Below are 14574 nucleotides of genomic sequence, written 5' to 3' on the forward strand. Positions count from 1 at the left end.
GGCAGACAGAAGACTGGCTTCCAGACAGGTAGGATGAGGGTATTAAAGCCCATGCCTACAGTGACACACTTTCTCTAACAAGGCCACACCTACTCCAACGAGGCCACACCTCCTAATGTTGCCTCTCCCTGGGCTGAGCGCATACAAACCATTGCAACCAATAAACAGCCAAGGTTTAGAATCACAGCTCCTACTTTTCTATTGTTGTTTTGTTTTGAAGGCAGGGTCTTACTATGTAGGCTCAGCTATCCTGGAACTTAGTATGAAGCCCAGGCTGGCCTTGAACTGACATAGATCCTCCTGGTTCTCACTTTTAATCACTCCCAACTCCCCCTCTTGCTGTGTACAGAAGGCCTCACTGAGATCTGGATTCACCAGACGGGCTTTGGAGGCAAACCACTGGTGCTTCTGACTTGCTGCTCTTTCTCATTGGCCTCTGGGCTCTCATCATATCCTCTAGAGCAATTCCTAAAGGGGTCATGACCTTCTGAGTTCTGCTTGGGACTCTACATACTCTATACCTGTCTATTACAGCCTTGTTTACAAGCTGCCTCAGAGTTGCTTTTTCAGGTATTTAATGAGTATTTGTTTTATATGCCCAACTAGACTATCCTCTAGGTACACGTTCAAGGCATGCACCAACACACCCAGCTGACGACGACTTTTAAAAAATTTATTGTGATTATATTTGTGTATATGAGTGTGGGTCCATGTGGGCACCTAGAGGATAGGATGCTGTCACTCTGCAGGGCTACAACTTGACTGGGGGGCTTGCTAAACTTGACTGACTAGGGACGAGGGCACACATCTTTAATCCCAGTACTCACTTGGGAGGCAGAAGCCGGCAGATCTCTGGGTTTGAGACCAGCCTGATTTACATAGTGCATAGATAGTTGGATCTCTGAGAGTTCAGGCCAGTCAGGGTTATATAGTAAGACCCTGCCTCAAAAACCAAAATATATTATTATAGAAAAGTGAAAAAAAAAAGTTGGCTCAGTAGAAAAGCACTTGCCACTCAAGCCTAATGGCCCAAGTTCATTCCACAGAGGCTATATAAAGGTGGAAAGGGAACACCAACTTCACTAAGTTGTACTATACTTTTAGCACATTTGTGCCACACACACACACACACACACACACACACACACACACACCATATACATATGTATACAATCATAATAAATGCCAATTTAAATTAATTTTATTTATTTATTTTGGTTTCTCTTTGTAGCCCTGCCTGTCCTAAAACTCACTTTGTACTTAAGTATTTGGTCCAGGGCATCCACCTGCTTTTTGTAGGTGAGGAAATGAGAACTTGTCTCTTAGCAGTGTTTGTTTTTGTTTTTAGGAATTTCTATCGATCAGGCTTGCCTCAAACTTCTTGTGCAGCTGAAGATGACCTTGAATTTCTGATCCTCCTGCCTGTACCTCCCAGCTGCTGGGATTACAGGCGTGTGTGCCACCATTCACAGAGATCCTCCTGCCTCTGCCTTCCAAGTGTTGGGATTAAAGGCATATGCCACCACTAAACCGTACTTTTTTTTTTTTTTAATTTGTCTTGTTTTTTTTTTTCAAGAGAGGGTTTCTCTATGTAACCTGAACTTGCTTTGAGACTAGGCTGGCCTAAAACAGGAATCGGCTTGCCTCTGCCTCCCGAGCGCTGGGGTTAAAGGCGTGGCCACCGCATCAGACCTGGGCATAATTTTTTAAAGAAATTATAGGCCGGGCGGTGGTGGCGCACGCCTTTAATCCCAGCACTTGGGAGGCAGAGGCAGGTGGATTTCTGAGTTCGAGGCCAGCCTGGTCTACAGAGTGAGTTCCAGGACAGCCAGGGCTATACAGAGAAACCCTGTCTCGAAAAACCAAAAAAAAAAAAAAAGAAAAGAAAAGAAATTATAGTCGGCCTAGCGTGCAGTCTCCGCCCCTCAACTCCGGTAGACCACTACCCTTCTTCCGGTCACTGATTCTGCCTCTTCGTTCCTGCAGCCCTGCCACGCCCCGCGGCAGCCCTTCCGCCCCCGCCCCAAGCATCTTCAGCGTCCCCTAGCGACCGGGCGGCGGCTCCTAGCAACAGCATCCCGGCGCCCTAACGACAGCGGCACGCAGGCTTACGTCAGCGCGCTCGGCCCCGCCCCCGCGCCGCCGGCCCCGCCTCCCCGCGCCTTAGGCTGCCGCCACCGCTACTGCCGCCGCTGTCGCTGCCGTCGCCGCCCGAGACTCGCGCAGAGCAGTTATGGCGGATCCCGCAGCGCCCGCACCCGCTCCCGCCCAGGCCCAGGCCGCCGCCGCCCCGACCCCGGCCGCAGCCCCCGCCGCCGCCCCGCCGCCCGCGCCCGCCACGGACTCGGCCTCAGGGCCGTCCTCCGACTCCGGCCCCGAAGCGGGCTCGCAGCGCCTGCTGTTCTCTCACGACCTGGTGTCGGGCCGTTACCGCGGCTCGGTGCACTTCGGACTGGTACGCCTCATCCACGGTGAGGACTCGGACTCGGAGGGCGAGGAGGACGGCCGCGGCAGCTCGGGCTGCTCCGAGGCCGGGGGCGCGGGCCACGAGGAGGGCCGGGCCAGCCCGCTGCGGCGCGGCTACGTGCGCGTCCAGTGGTACCCGGAGGGCGTCAAGCAGCATGTGAAGGAGACCAAGGTGAGGCGGGCCCGGGCGGTCGGCAGGGCTCGGGGAGGATGCCGCCTCAGCGCCCAGTGCACCGTCATCACACCGGCCTGGGCGCGCACGCCGACAGGGCTGCCGGCTCGGGGCGAGGGGAGGGGCCTTGCGAGCGATGCTCGGCCGTGGTGTTGGCCTCGGGGTGATGGACGCGCACGGATGCCCGTGGGGACCTCCTAGGGCGCTAAGGCGCGTTCAGTGTTACACTAGTGCGGCGTTTTTGCTGACAACCCCCCACCGCTAAAGGAGGTCCATGCTGCATTGTGCTTCCCGAAGGGAAGGCCGTGCCGGGGAGGGCTTGGCTGTGGGTATTCCAAAACAAAGATAGAGGTGAAAACCCAAGAAGTTGAGCAGATGCGGACGGAATGCATGGTGGGGCAGCGGCCCGACGTCTTTTTTTGTTTTAACTCCGCTTGCATCCTTTGAATTGCTGCGGAGAACTTTGTGAGGAAAAGGATGAACAGTTCAGGGCCATGGTATTAATAGTGCTGACGGAGATGGTGGCAGCTGCCACTGGGTGTCTAAGGACTTCTTGGGGTGGGGTGTCCTATGAAATCGTGGATAGAAGAGAGGGACCAATGGGGAAAGCTGTCTCGTCTTTGTGTGTGTGTGTATAAATATATTAAATATATATATTTAAAACCTGGGGCTGTTAAGCAAATACCACATTCTCCCACTGTTTGGGGAAGAGGCTGGTGAAGGTTTTACGAGAGAGGACTGACATCATAAACATAAACCAAGATTGGCTTGCAGGCTTGTTTTCCTGAGCGTGTGTTTTGTATCTGTCTCTCACATATCTTTACCTCACAGCTCTGCAGCTCCTGCCCCTCCCCATGAGGAAACATTTCTAAGCATGAATCAGGCCTGCCTCCTTTTAGGTCCCTGGAAAGTGAGTGGTCTGATTTGGGGGAAGGCTGTTAATTCATTATTTTTTGCAGTGCTGAAGGTTGAACCCAGGGACTTGGTGCTAGACCAATACTTTGACAGAGCTTCATCCTAAACCATTTTACTTTATTTTGAGAGTAAATCTTGCCAAGTTGTCCAAATTAGCCTGGAAATTAAGATATCCTCACCTCGGCCTAGACAGCGTGGAGAATTAAAGGAGCCACAGCACTAAACCCATCGCAGGAGGCTCTTCAGAAGTTAATATAAGGTGGTGTGGTGACTCACGCCTTTAATCTCAGCACTAGGGAAGCTGAGACAGGAGGATCTCTTGAGTTTGAGACCAGCCTTGTCTACATAGTGGACAGCCAAAGTTACATAATAAGACCCTGTCTCAAAAAGAAAACAAACAAGTAAAAAAGGTTTTCTCACACTGAATAAAAAAGATGGCAGAGGCTCATGGCTTCATGCCATACTAAGAAGGGAGACACTGCGGAGGGAGGATGGCAGGGGACCAGGTAGGAAGAAGCCTGACTCCCAGTGGAGGCTGTGATCCAGTCTTGTGCAGGAGTGATGGCTGATACAGTATCTCTCTCTCTCAGTAAGCAGTGTGTACCCACATCCACACAAGATACACACACATAGTCTCAGCTTCTCCTCAGAAACATGTAAATCAGGCAACAGCTTCTGATTCTTATGAAAACTGAGTTCATTTTTAAAAGTGTCTGGAAAATTTTGCAACAGAATGCTTATTAAAAAAACATCAGTGTTGTGTCTGGGAAAAAGCATTATTGCTTGCATTCTGTGTCTAATTGTGGGACCAGTGGTTTTCTGTAAGGTTCAGGAAATATATTGTCAGCCAGGTACTCCAGAGGTTTGACTCCCGACCTGGCTGAGGGAGCTGAGCCTAGCTCTCCCACTGGGCACTGCCATTTTCTTTTGTCCATTGTTCCTGTTCATCTTGACATTGGTGACACTGGTGGTTAACTTTGCTTACGGCTATCAGTCTACCTCTGCCTCTCTCAACAACATGTAATAAATTTAACCAAAATTTGGCCTGAAAAGCCCATTTTGGAGTTACGAAGAAAACAACTTGAAAAGGCCTCTGTTTGGGTAGGTTTTAAAGATTCCCTCTTGAAACTTGGTTGGATTATATTGGAGCCCATCTTGTCTCTGGTAGTGCTTCTTCTACTATTACAATCCTTGTAGCTTCCAGCAAAGGGATTCCAAAGAGGGGTGGGCTGAGAGTATCCAATGCAGGCTATAAGACCCGGGCTGTTGCGAAGGACTAAGAGAGTACATGTTTTGGGGAGGTTGTTCATTTACATGTGGCAGATAGATATCTGTCACCACGAGCTGTGGACACGGGACAGAGGTGGGTCCTGGGACCTTGCAACACTATGTTTAGGGAGCTTGTCCTCCCCTCCTTCACCCCATTCATTCTTACCTCAGGATGACAGTGTGCTACACCAAAGTGTCTGGGTCCTGCTCATTAGGAATCTGGTTATGTGATCGAAGGACTCTATTACTGGCAGTTTGTAGGTGAAAGTTCTCTATCCTGGAACTCACTATGTATATCAGCCTGGTCGAAGATCTGCCTGACTGTGCTTCCGGAGTGTTGGGATTGAGGACATGCACCACCACATCTGCTACAATGACAGTTTTTAGGAACTTGTTTATTTGTTTGTTTTTTGTTTATTTGGGTTTTTTGAGACAAGGTTGTCTATGTAGCTCTGGCTGTCCTGGAACTTGATCTGCTAGATCTGCCTGCCTGTGCTCCCCAAGTGCTGGGACTAAAGGCATAGTTTGTTTCTATAGCTGTGATAAAACACCATGACCAAAAACAACTTGGGAAGGAATTAACTCAAAAAAAAAAATTTTTACTTTTATAGCTTGTAGTTCATCCAGTAATTCACAGAGCACTACCTGCCTCTGCCTCTGCCTCCTGAGTGTACAACACAGCCAGCTTGTTTTTTGTTTTTTGGGTTTTTTAGGTGACAGCAGCAGTGCATGCCTTTCATCCTAGCAAGCTGATCTCTTTAACACGAGCAAGGCCTGCACAGTCAGTTCCAGGATACCCAGGCTGCACAGAGAGATTTTGTATTAAAAGAAAAAAGTTGATAGTTATTGGAATAATTTTAACTGTGTCTGTTTGATGGAACATTCCTGCATTCTGGAGTGTTTTTGTAGTTTACGTGTTCAGTTGAATATGAATACTGGCTTAATACTTTCTTTTTAAAAAACTAGTTATTTTATTTATGTATATGAGTGCTATATCTGTACACCTGCATGCCAGAAGAGGGCATCAGATCTCAGGATAAATGGTTGTGAGCCACCATGCTGGGAATTGAACTCAAGACCTCTGGTAGAGCCGGGCAGCGCACACCTTTAATCCCAGCACTTGGGAGGCAGAGGCAGAGGCAGGCGGTAGAGCAGACATGGTTTTTTGTTGTTGTTGTTGTTGTTTTTCTTCTTTTTTCTTTTTTCTTTCTCGTTTTTCGAGACAGGGTTTCTCTGTGTAACCCTGGCTGTCCTGGAACTGGAACTCACTCTGTAGACCAGGCTGGCCTCGAACTCAGAAATCCGCCTGCCTCTGACTCCCAAGTGCTGTGGGATTAAAGGCGTGCGCTACCACCGCCCGGCTTTGTTTTTGTTTTTAATTATGTGTGTGAGTATATATAAATATGTCTGTGCAGGGGTATGGGAATGCAAGTAAATTTGAGTGCAGAAGCCAGAAGAGGGCATGGGTGCTGGGAACTGAACTTTGATCCTCGGGAAGAACAGCAAGCACTCTTAACTGCTGGCATATCTCTCTAGCCCTAATACCTGTCTCCAAATTAAGTTTTTAGCAAACATACTGATAAAGAAAGATGAAAGGATGGGCAGCAAGCCCTGTTTCCTTCTTGTCCCCTAACTATAAACACTCAGCAGAAATAACATCATTTCTTCCACAAAGCATGAAATTTGTGGCTGTTCCCAAAGCTCCCAGCAGCCAAGATTAAGCTTCTTTAGAACCTAAAGAACAGTTAGGTTTGCCTGGCGGCGGTGGCCTTTGATCCCAGCACTTGGGAGGCAGAGGCAGGTGGATTTCTGAGTTCGAGGCCAGCCTGGTCTACGGAGTGAGTTCCAAGACAGCCAAGGCTACACGGAGAAACCCTGTCTCGAAAAACCAAAAAAAACCAATCAATCAATCAAACAAACAAAAAAAAAAACCAGTTAGGCTTGGTGGCACACACTTTCAGTCCTAGCATCCTTCTCCATCTCTGCGAGCGTAGGGCCAGCTTGGTCTACGTAGTGAGTTCCAGGACAGCCAGAGCTATATAGACCCAGTTTTAAAACAACAACAAATCAAAACAGAAAAACCTTTCCCCCAACCCAGCAAAAAAACTTAACAGCCAGAAGCTCCTCCAGGCTCTCTCTTCCAGCATTCTGACTTCACTCTTGTGACCCATTCCTTGGCTCAGAGCTTCTCACCTGGCTGAGTGTTCTCTGTGGAAGCTTGCCCTTTTCCCAGCACTGCTGGCTCACCCTTTGAGTACTGTTCTGAAATAGAGCTAACAGCAACAGTCCCTTAGCTGCCCTGGGAGCTAGACAGGGAGGTCTTCTTCATTTCCACCTATCATGCTGGGATGGAGCAAAGAGCCAGACTGCTGTCAGTCAGTTCAAGCTCAAGATTCTTTCTGGAGGTACTTGTTTTGGCTTGTTTCTCTCTCTTTCTTCCCTCCTTCCTTTAAAGGGTCTCATGTCACCCATACTGCCCTCACATTCACCTTACTGTAGGAGAGGACAGCTCTGTACTTCTGATTCTTTTGCAGGCAGGTGTGGGCCACCACACCCCACCGTTGCTTTCCCACCTCTGTGCTGTCTTTTAAGTTACCTCAACACTCTGTGTCTCTAAACTCAAGCTGCCTGCGATTACACTGTTTTTGTGGGGCTAGTGTGGGGTGTGTGAAGCTCCCTGATGACAGGTCCCTCCGGAATTGGCTTTGCAGTTTATTTTTGGTTCCTACTCAGGCCAGCATTTCCATGGGGAAAGCTATTTAGGTGTAGCATCATAGCTCAAGAAGTTTGTCTCACTTGTCCAGGTGCAGGGGCCCATTAAAAGGAATTGTTCTTAGTGATGTAGCAGGAAGGAGTTATATAAGGTTAAAGTAAGAAGATGCAGGACTAAGTGGTTCTAAATTGCATTCTATTCAGATAGAATCACAGCTTTGAGACTCTTAACAGCTGTCTTGTGATTTTATTTTGTCCCTTGATTTTTCTCCTAACTCCTTGGCCTTGAGGCCACTATTGTGTCTCTGTGTGGTAATTCTTACTCAAGGGCACTTTTACCAGATGAGAGATGTGTGTTTGTATTGCAATTGGAAGTCAAAACCCTTGGGTGCTCCCTTGGCTGGCACTTGCTCTAGTTGACCTTGGCTAAGTCATTGCCTCAGCTCGCTTCACTGGCAGATTAGATATGTGTCTCTAGCCCCTAGAATGAGCCTGTACTGGTGGAGTGGTCAGCAGTGCAGTCCTTCTTGTGCCTGGGATGGACTCTTAGTCCTGATGCTCAGAATATCGCTTTTCTGTCACATGGTGGTGCCACAGCAAAGAGACACCTTGGAAAGCTTGTTTGGGTGACATGGGAATTCCTAACTCCTGTGTCATGGGGTGGGAGTCGTGGTGACAGGTATAACTTGGGAGCCTTTTCCAGCAGTGCTCATGAAACCTCATGACTTTGACTTTGTAAGACATTAGTAATCCCTAATTAATGTAGCACCTCCAGGTGCAGGCAGAAGAAATCTCTAGGGACACAACTGACTGTGTGTGGTTCCCCAAGTCTGCAGCACCAGCAATAGTAGTTTTTGAGATAGTCTCACTATGTAGCACTGGCTACCCTGAAACTCAGGGTTGTGTAAGCATGTAGACCAGACTGGCCTCTGCCTCTCCAAATGCTATGATTAAAGGTGTGCTTTACTGGAAGATCTCTTTTGAAGTTCCCAAAGAGAGGCAATAGATGAATCCCAAGGATGAGGATGTTGATTTGGCCTAGGAGCACAGCTCAAACTGTGATCCTGTTTGTTGTGCCCCAGGCACTTGGTGCTATACTTGGTGCTCATGGCAACTGTCTGATAGAGATATTGTTACCGACCTTGTGGTTCAGAGGAGAAAAGTGAGGAATAGCCAGGCCAAGAGACTTGTCTAACAACACACTTTCTAAGTGGAGGAACCTCATTTGTTCTACCTGAGACTATAAAGGTCCAGGATTCATCCATCTCTGTTACACATAGAGGGACCACAAACAGTGGGCACAGCCATCCACTTACTGAATATGAAAAGCCTTAGCAGCTGGGCAATGGTGTCGCACGCACGCCTTTAATCCCAGCACTTGGGAGGCAGAGGCAGGTGGATTTCTGAGTTCGAGACCAGCCTGTTCTACAGAGTGAGTTCCAGGACAGCTAGGGCTACACAGAGAAACCATGTCTCAAAAAACCAAAAAAAGAAAAGAAAAGCCTTAGCGGGGTAGGGGGTGGCCCCGAGTGAAGTGGGTAGAGGGCAGTCCATATGCTGTTCTGAGTACACGGCTCTTTCCTAACTCCTCAGTCATTCTCAGAACCATCAAAGCACATTGTGTTTCTGGGGAACCTTTGATTCCCTGCAACTGACCATGTGCCATCTTCCACCTCCAGAAGCGAGGGCTTCAGTATCCCCTGAAAACCATCAAAGTGGGACTCCAGCCTGACTGGTTCCCCCCCCCCCCCCCCCCCCCCCCCCCGTTGAGAATGCTGACTCATGAATCAGGGCCTAAAAAGATTCCGTGGAAAGACTGAGTTCTGCCTCAGTTCCTTTCTTCCCTCTGTCCTGTGGTCTGTTTTCTGCTTCAGGACATTCAAGGTGTCTCATGCCTGCCCTTCATTGATGTCCTTGCTTTTTCCTTTCTCATTTTTGTTTGATCAAGAACTTTCTCTTTTATTTTACACAACATTGGGCCTCATGGAATACCCTGGAACCTGTTTGGGGCCCACATTTTTAAAAAGTACAGTTATCGTGTGTAATGTGAATGACTATGGACACATGACCGTGTCAGCTGCCTCTGATGGTCCCCTCAGAGTGGGAGTCAGGACAATTGCTGTGGGTTTCTCCCAGGACAACATGATCTAAGCTCCTGTTAGGAGCTTTGAGACCCTGCTCTGTGACTGGCCTGTTTCTTGGGACTGCTAATTGGGCCTGATAGTCTAAAGTGAGGAACTAGCCTGTGGGAAGGAAGGTTTAAGAGCCGTCCAGCTTAGGTCACTGTCGTCGCTGTCCTTACTTAGTAGGAGTTTAGTACTTTTGACAAGCTCCTTCCTCAGGTTTTGTCTAATGGCATGGGGGTCTGGGGGAGCAGGAAGGGGAGGGGCCAGTGGTGGAGACTTCAGTGCTGCAGCAGCCCGGGAACCTTCTCTTGCAGAGCAGTAGTGCCCTTCAGAACCTCTCAGGACCTGAAATCTCAGCCTGCCCCAGGCTCTATTAGCATCCACCTGATGTGTGGTTATACAGGGAAGAGCCAGATGCTTACTGGAAGGTTTTTTTTTTTCTTTTTTCTTTTTTTTTTGTAGATCAGAGTAAAATTGAATCACATTAATGGGTGTCTGAATTTATCTGTTCCAAGGTTATTTGCCCTTCAACTCAGGGTGACCGTGTTGAATGAAGCCTTAGTCACTTGTGTCTAGGTTGCTCACGGTCCTAGACTTAAGCGTGTGGTGTTCTTCCAGGAGGGGATAATTCAAAGCAAGATTTCATGATTTAATGGGCAAACGCTCCTCCCCTTACAAGGACCCAGTGAGCACTAACGTGGAATGGCTACCCTTTAGGGGTTGGGTCTTGTTGGTTATGTATATGACTGGGCAGTCAGTTTGTTTGCCTGTTTTGAAAGACTGCAGCAGCAGCATTTGCTATTCTGCGGCCGGGTCAAGGGACTGAGACACTTGCTGTGTCATTTTTGGCTCAAGCTGATAACATAGCCACATCTGGGGAACAGTCTGACTAAGGCAATTTAAAGGTTTAAAAAAAAAAAATTAAGATACTGAGTCATGCTGGGAGGTTGGGGGAGAGCCAGTCAACCCTACCCAACCAGCCCAGAAAGACAGCTGAAGACAGCAGCTAGCACCGACAGAGATTTCCTGCAGGCTCCCTCAGAGAAAGCGTCCTTCATTTGCATACTGCAGCTAGAGCCTGGGCTCTGGCAGTCTTTCTGCCTGCCTCATCTCTGAGCCTTTGTGAGAGCCTTGGCTGGGATGTGCAGGATTGCTGAAGCAGCCTTGATGGCCTTCTCACCCAGTGCGTTTGCTGGCCCCTGAAGGCCAGCTGGGAAGTTTATAGGCATACAACTGTGTGCCTTCTAGAGCGTCAGCCTTGGCGTATGTGGTGCGAGAAGCATCCTGTATTTGTCTGCTTAATGTCTCAAGGGACTTGGAGGGCCCTGAAGGTTGATGACATCTCTCCTGGCCTCAGGGGCATCCCAGTCCTGTGCTGGTGAAATTGGCTGTCTGCTTCCCATTTCCTCATGACCCCTCACCTTTGGCCTTCCATCTGGCCTGTCACACTGCATATGATGGCTCCCCAGAGGTCATTAAGTGACTAGGGGATTCCTGGTCACTACATTTGCTGACTGTCTTAGTCATTGGGCCTTTGATGCTATTTCATGCAGTCAACTCAGCTCTTTTATTTTTGACATTTTGTGTTTATTTGTGTGTGGGCACATGTGTGCCATGAAACGCATCTGGAGGTCAGAGGACAACTTGTGAGAGTTCTCTTCTACCTTATGGGTTCCAGGAATCTAAGGTTGTCAGACTTGGCAGCAAGCGCCTTTATACCTTCAGCTATCTCAGCAGCCTGACCAGCCATGCCCTTGGAGACTTTTTCTTAAAGGACTTGGGTTCCCATTATATCTGACTTACTTTTTTTTTCTTTTTGCTTTTCATTTTCTACCCCAGAAGCCTCGCTCAACCTCTCCTTCCCTCCTCTCTACTCCTGTCTCTTCTTTTCTCTCCCTCCCTGAGTTCTGAGTGCATCTGGTACCTGCATCTGGGTGAGTGCCAGGTCTGCATCACCTTCCTAGTTGCCTATTGGACATCCTATCAAGCCATCTAGCATGTCAGACTTTGTGGTGTGAAGTCTTGTGCTGACTGTCCTCTCCTCCCCTCCCCTCCCCTCCCCAAGTCTGTGAGATTAAAAACATGCCCCCAGCTTTTTAATATGAAAACATTGCAGACATCCAGAAAACCTGAAGAACTAGACCACTGACAACTAACTGCCAGCCACTGTGAGTCAGCAGCCTTGGTCACTGGGTCATTTGGCTTCATCTGTGTATATGCAGGCCCATCCCAGACAGCTTCAAGTTGTATATGCAAGTGAGTTCTTGGGAGCCACTGCTAAGTTAGGTGCAGACACAATGGCACTGTGCTCTCAGTGCTAAAGCTCGCAGCTTCTGACAATCAGAACTTGGGCACGATTATGAGGTTCCCCTCGGACCTTTACCCTTTGCCATCAGTGTCTTGTTGAGCCGCCCATTTCCTGTGCTAGCCTTTTCTTTTCTCCCCTTCCTTATTTACTTGGGATTGAACCATGACCTCATACATGGTAGGTAGGTGAATGATCTCACACACATCCTCTTTCCTTTTGATTCGGAGACAGTCTTACCCCAGGCTGGCCTTGAGCTCACTGTGGGATCCACCCCTATGCTTGCCCACTGTTTCTGGAGTAGTTGGTACTACAGACTTGTAGCACCAGGCCTGGCTGCTCTGCTCAGTTCCTCCCGACAGCCTTGGCTTGTTCTTTTTTTCCCTGGTCTAGAGTGACATTTCCTAGGTATCCTGTCTCACAGGTGATGACTTACACCCAGAGACCAGCCTTTTCCCAGTTGTCTTCATCCAGTCTGACTGCTTTTCCCCAGTTCACAAGTGCCTCCAATGCCCTGTGGCTCACTGGCATTCTTATGCAACAAGGGTAGCAAAAGAGCTGTGTATGCAGATTCCTGGGAAACATGATGACCAGCATTTATTCCTTCAACTCACTCATGAAGGAGTCTTCAATGTTAATCATCTTACTTTCTTTCTCTCTTTAGTGGTGCTGCGAATTGACCCAGGGCCTTGCACAAACTAAACACTCTGTTACTGCGCTGTGTTTGCAGATACCCTCCATCCTCAGATGTTTCATGGTGCTGGAGCTGTGGGCCCCTTCCTTACCTGCTCCTCATGCCAGCCCTTCTCCACTCTTGCTTGGCAGATTGACCATGTCAATTTATTGCCCAAGCTGGGTTCCTTTGAAAGCACTATCAAGAATGACTCCGGGAGCAGCCCACACGAGTATCCTAATACTAAGAGCAGATGAGTCATAAGACAGCAGATTGCAGTTTACTATTCTGGCAGCTTCCATCACAAGGCTGTCAACAAAGTACAATGTGGGGAGCTAGGACAGAGCTCACATTCTTGGCTCCAGGGCTTCCCAGAGAGGCTGGGTGAGAACTGAGGATGCTACACCCAGGGAAACGTCACCTGTTGGTCTGAGTTACCTTCTAGGCCTCTCAGCAGTACTGCTCAGGATGACACTGAACACACCTGGGGTTATTGTCCCTGTAGTAGCTTTAAGTTCTAAAAGCTCTTGGCAGAGTCACAGTGTGTATTTCCCCCTTGGTGATCAGTGTGGCTCATTTGTTGACAGCTCTAGTTATATGGTCTGCCTGCATGGACACTCTTGGTGTAGCCTGTGCTGCCCGCATGGACACTCTTGGTGTAGCCTGCACTTGCAGTGATTATGGCAGACCTGCAACTTGAGAAATTTTAAAACATATTAAAAATGGACATAACTACCACACTTGTCAGTGGTGGAGGAAGGGAGGGAGGCTAGCTCTAGACAGACGTACCTGCCCACACGGAGGCCTTTCCTCAGTGCAGATCCTCAGTCGCTAGCATGTAGAGTCTGTAGGTCTAAAAAACTCCAGTGATGCTTCTGTTAGCCAGGACTTTCTCTGACTCACACCGGTGGCACGTGGGGCCTTCAAAGGTTCACCTTTTAATTCCTCTCCGCAAGTTTTAGTATGCAGCCGACTTGGAGTATTTCTTTTCCGTGTGTGTGTGTGTGTGTGTGTGTGTGTGTGTGTGTGTGTGTGTGTGAGAGAAATGTGAAAATGTGGCTGCCAAAGAGTGACTGTTGACTAGGTAGCGGTGATGACTACCAACCACCTCCTTTTCTTCCCTTTGCTGCTGCTGCTGCTGCTGGTCATTAGTACAGGGTGCTTGCTCCCTTAGGGTGCAGATGGGGTTTCTGAGTGTGAACACTCCTAAGAAGAAATAATAGTTACTGTAGCGGACTTGCTTGTAGATGCAGCTTGGCTCATTGGGCGGCTGCTAGGGAGCACATGTTTTCTACATGCCATCGTACTCCCCCAGAGTAGCTAGTGCCCCATTTTAGAGATGGAGAGTGAAACCCAGAGAGTGTTTATAACTTGCCCAAGGCCAGATATCCAGCCCAAGGCAGAGTCCAGAGTTGAAACCAGGCCTGTTTGTGCTGCTACGTACAAAGTTGATGAAATTAGTTAACACCTCTTACTTTAGGCCAGGTGCTTCAGGGAGAAGACACTCCCCAACCTCTAGACTGGGGAGCAGCAAGCTTTCTGGAAGGGGCTGAAAATAAATGTTTTAGATTTGTGGGCTTCACTGTCTTCCTCTATGGTCCTCACTCAGTTCTGCACATAAACACTTAGGGATGATAATCAAGTGAATACCAAATGAATGATCAGGCTGAGTCCCAATAAAAGTTTTTGTTTCCTTGCCTGCTTGCTTGCTTCTTGCCTGCTTGCTTGCTTCTTGCCTGTTGAGACAAAGTCTGTATGAGACACTACATAACTACATACCACTGGCTCAGGGGAGTTTGCTAAGGGAGAGAGTGCTTACCTGCACATACGACCGCAAAAGCTGAGCCTACGTGGAGGGTGTATTTCAGTCAGTGGTGCAGGAGCTTGGGGTAGGAAGAACTGTCCGTCGTGGAGAGGACTTTAGCCCTTGGAAGAG

General features: G+C 48.6%; 1 protein-coding gene across 2 annotated transcripts in view; it reads left to right on the top strand.

Moving 5' to 3' along the window:
- Window positions 1–2121: 2121 nt before the first annotated feature.
- Window positions 2122–14574, top strand: part of Ube2o (ubiquitin conjugating enzyme E2 O) — a 47455-nt gene continuing 35002 nt past the window's right edge. For both annotated transcript variants that reach the window (XM_034505869.2, XM_076935425.1), the window contains exon 1: window positions 2122–2638. In XM_034505869.2, the coding sequence (XP_034361760.1) occupies window positions 2234–2638 (405 nt within the window). In that variant the 5' untranslated portion in view covers window positions 2122–2233. The remainder of the gene's footprint in view (window positions 2639–14574) is intronic.

This window comes from Arvicanthis niloticus, chromosome 6, assembly GCF_011762505.2.
Source record: "Arvicanthis niloticus isolate mArvNil1 chromosome 6, mArvNil1.pat.X, whole genome shotgun sequence".
Taxonomy (NCBI): domain Eukaryota; kingdom Metazoa; phylum Chordata; class Mammalia; order Rodentia; family Muridae; genus Arvicanthis; species Arvicanthis niloticus.